General features: G+C 44.2%; 1 protein-coding gene across 1 annotated transcript; it reads right to left on the minus strand.

The window, feature by feature from the left end:
• Positions 1–751: 751 nt before the first annotated feature.
• Positions 752–1,735, minus strand: LOC307072709 (trace amine-associated receptor 1-like; the record flags this gene model as incomplete). Its single annotated transcript, XM_079732124.1, has 1 exon — positions 752–1,735. The coding sequence occupies one exon, from the start codon at positions 1,733–1,735 to the stop codon at positions 752–754; it is 984 nt and encodes a 327-aa protein (XP_079588250.1).
• Positions 1,736–2,193: the final 458 nt, after the last annotated feature.

Raw genomic sequence — 2,193 nt, forward strand, 5'->3', positions numbered from 1 at the left:
TTTGAATTTCTTGCACATTTTTTGACTTTCCGGTTCCTTAAGTACATCTTCACATACATTTAGCTTAATTTTGTGGTACCATACCATTGACCAACTTTGTGGCCAAAAAAAAAAAAAAGTACACATCGGTGCATTGGCCACAGCACATACATTTTTTTCAAATTCAGTTGCCCTTTTGTGGTTCTGTCAGGAAACCCTCATGTCATAGATTTAACTATTCATTTCCTTAAATGGTCATACAATATAGCTTGACAGTATGGTTGCACTCTTTAATGGTGATCCCTGTTGTAGGATCTAAAGCATGACATACAGATGTTGGATACATAACACCATCAGCATACTAACAGTTGACACAGGGAGCACTATACAATTCCCCATGGGGTACTTCAGATCTTTCAAAGTTCTCTGTATGGATGGCATACAAAAAAGAGATTGGACTGTGTTAGCCGTCAGCTAACAGGCAGCCCATGACTAGAGTGTTCCGCCAGTACCAGCAACACCCATTAGATTAAAAACAATGTTTAGTGACTTTCACAGTCAGCGTACCACCATGATGAATAATTCCACAATTAATATCTCTATTTTGGGATTCCATGACAAAAAATAAAGTATTTTTAATTATGTATGAACTGATATAATCAGAAACAGTTTCTTTGATTTCTTTGAATTTCCAACCATCAAACCATTCCAGCCATCATGCCTTTCTTTTCATGGTCCACATCTTCTGGGAGGCCTCAACATGAAACCACTGTCACTCTGCAATCAGTTTTGTGTCCGACATGTCAGACCAAAGGATGCGACCAGAAACAATAATTTGAAATGCTTTCCTGAACCAGCTGTAAAAGAAGGCGTACACCAATGGGTTGATGGTGGAATTCAGATATCCCAGCCACACAAATGTGTTGAACAAGGCGGGCGGTACAGCGTAGCCGATGTGGGGGTCGATTATGAAACAGAGGAAAAATGGCGCCCAGAAGGACAGAAACACGCCCATGATGATGGCCAGCGTTTTGGTGGCTTTCCTCTGGTGCTTGTCCACCTTGGAGGACCGGGTGTTCTGTAGGCCTATGGTGCGCACTTGTCTCTGGGCCACCATGTAGATCTTCAGGTAGATGCCCAACATGATGACCCCGGGAATGTAGAAGGCGATTATGGCCGACAGTGTGCCAGACACCCCAGTCGTCAACATAACGCACCCTCCTTCACACGCCACATCGTTATAGTAGAACTCTTCCATTCCCAATATATTTAGCTTTAGGAAGATCATCCCAAAGCCGACTACAGCAGAGACACACCATGTGACCAGGATCATGATGGCTGCTGTGTGAACCGTTATCTTACGGGTGTAGATCATAGGGTGGCACACGGCATAATAGCGGTCGATGGATATAAAGGACAGGTTTAAGATGGACGCGGTACACAGCAGGATGTCAGAGCTGGTGAATAGCTTGCATAACATCTCCCCGAAGTACCAGCAGGTCTCAACAGAATAGACCATTCCGGGGAACATGACCAGCACCCCCAGCAGGAGGTCGGACACGGCCAGAGATAGGGTCAGGTAGTTGGTGGGCGTGTGGAGTTGTTTGAAGTGAGCGATGGCCACGATCACCAAGAGGTTACCCAGGACTGTTAGGACCACCGCAGTCCCCAGGGTCAAGTAGAGGATGGCACGGACAGTGACAGGGTAGACCGTCCTCAGACACGAGCCATTCCCGTAGCAGAACTCCGTTTCCATCGGCCTGGGAGTGGAGGGCAAAGGGGGGAGAGAGAGGGAGGAAGGTAAGGAGGGAGGGCGTAAGGGAGTGGAAGGGCATGGCAGAGACAGGGTTCTAGTAAATTAGATCATACTTTCATCTATCTGAAAAAGACGGGGATTGAGGGATTTTGGCACCCATTTGCAGGACCTGAGTCAAAACATAGATTATACATTTGAATCATGTGCAGAAACATGTGTTATTGAACTGGTATAAAATTCAGATGATGATAGCGCATTTAATAATATTATGAGAGTTATGTAATTTGTCTGCCATCATAATCAATCAAGGATTTGACTGCTTTGATAGCGTTTAGAATAGACCATACATTTTAATTTTGCTGAATGCAGGCCATCATCATTTTTTATAATTTTCACCTCATGGTGCATTTGTTTTTTCCATTGTTCAGTGAGAAATTACCAATGATAGATAATATCTG

Source organism: Pollachius pollachius (assembly GCF_949987615.1).
Source record: "Pollachius pollachius genome assembly, chromosome: 3".
NCBI classification, from domain to species: Eukaryota; Metazoa; Chordata; class Actinopteri; order Gadiformes; family Gadidae; genus Pollachius; species Pollachius pollachius.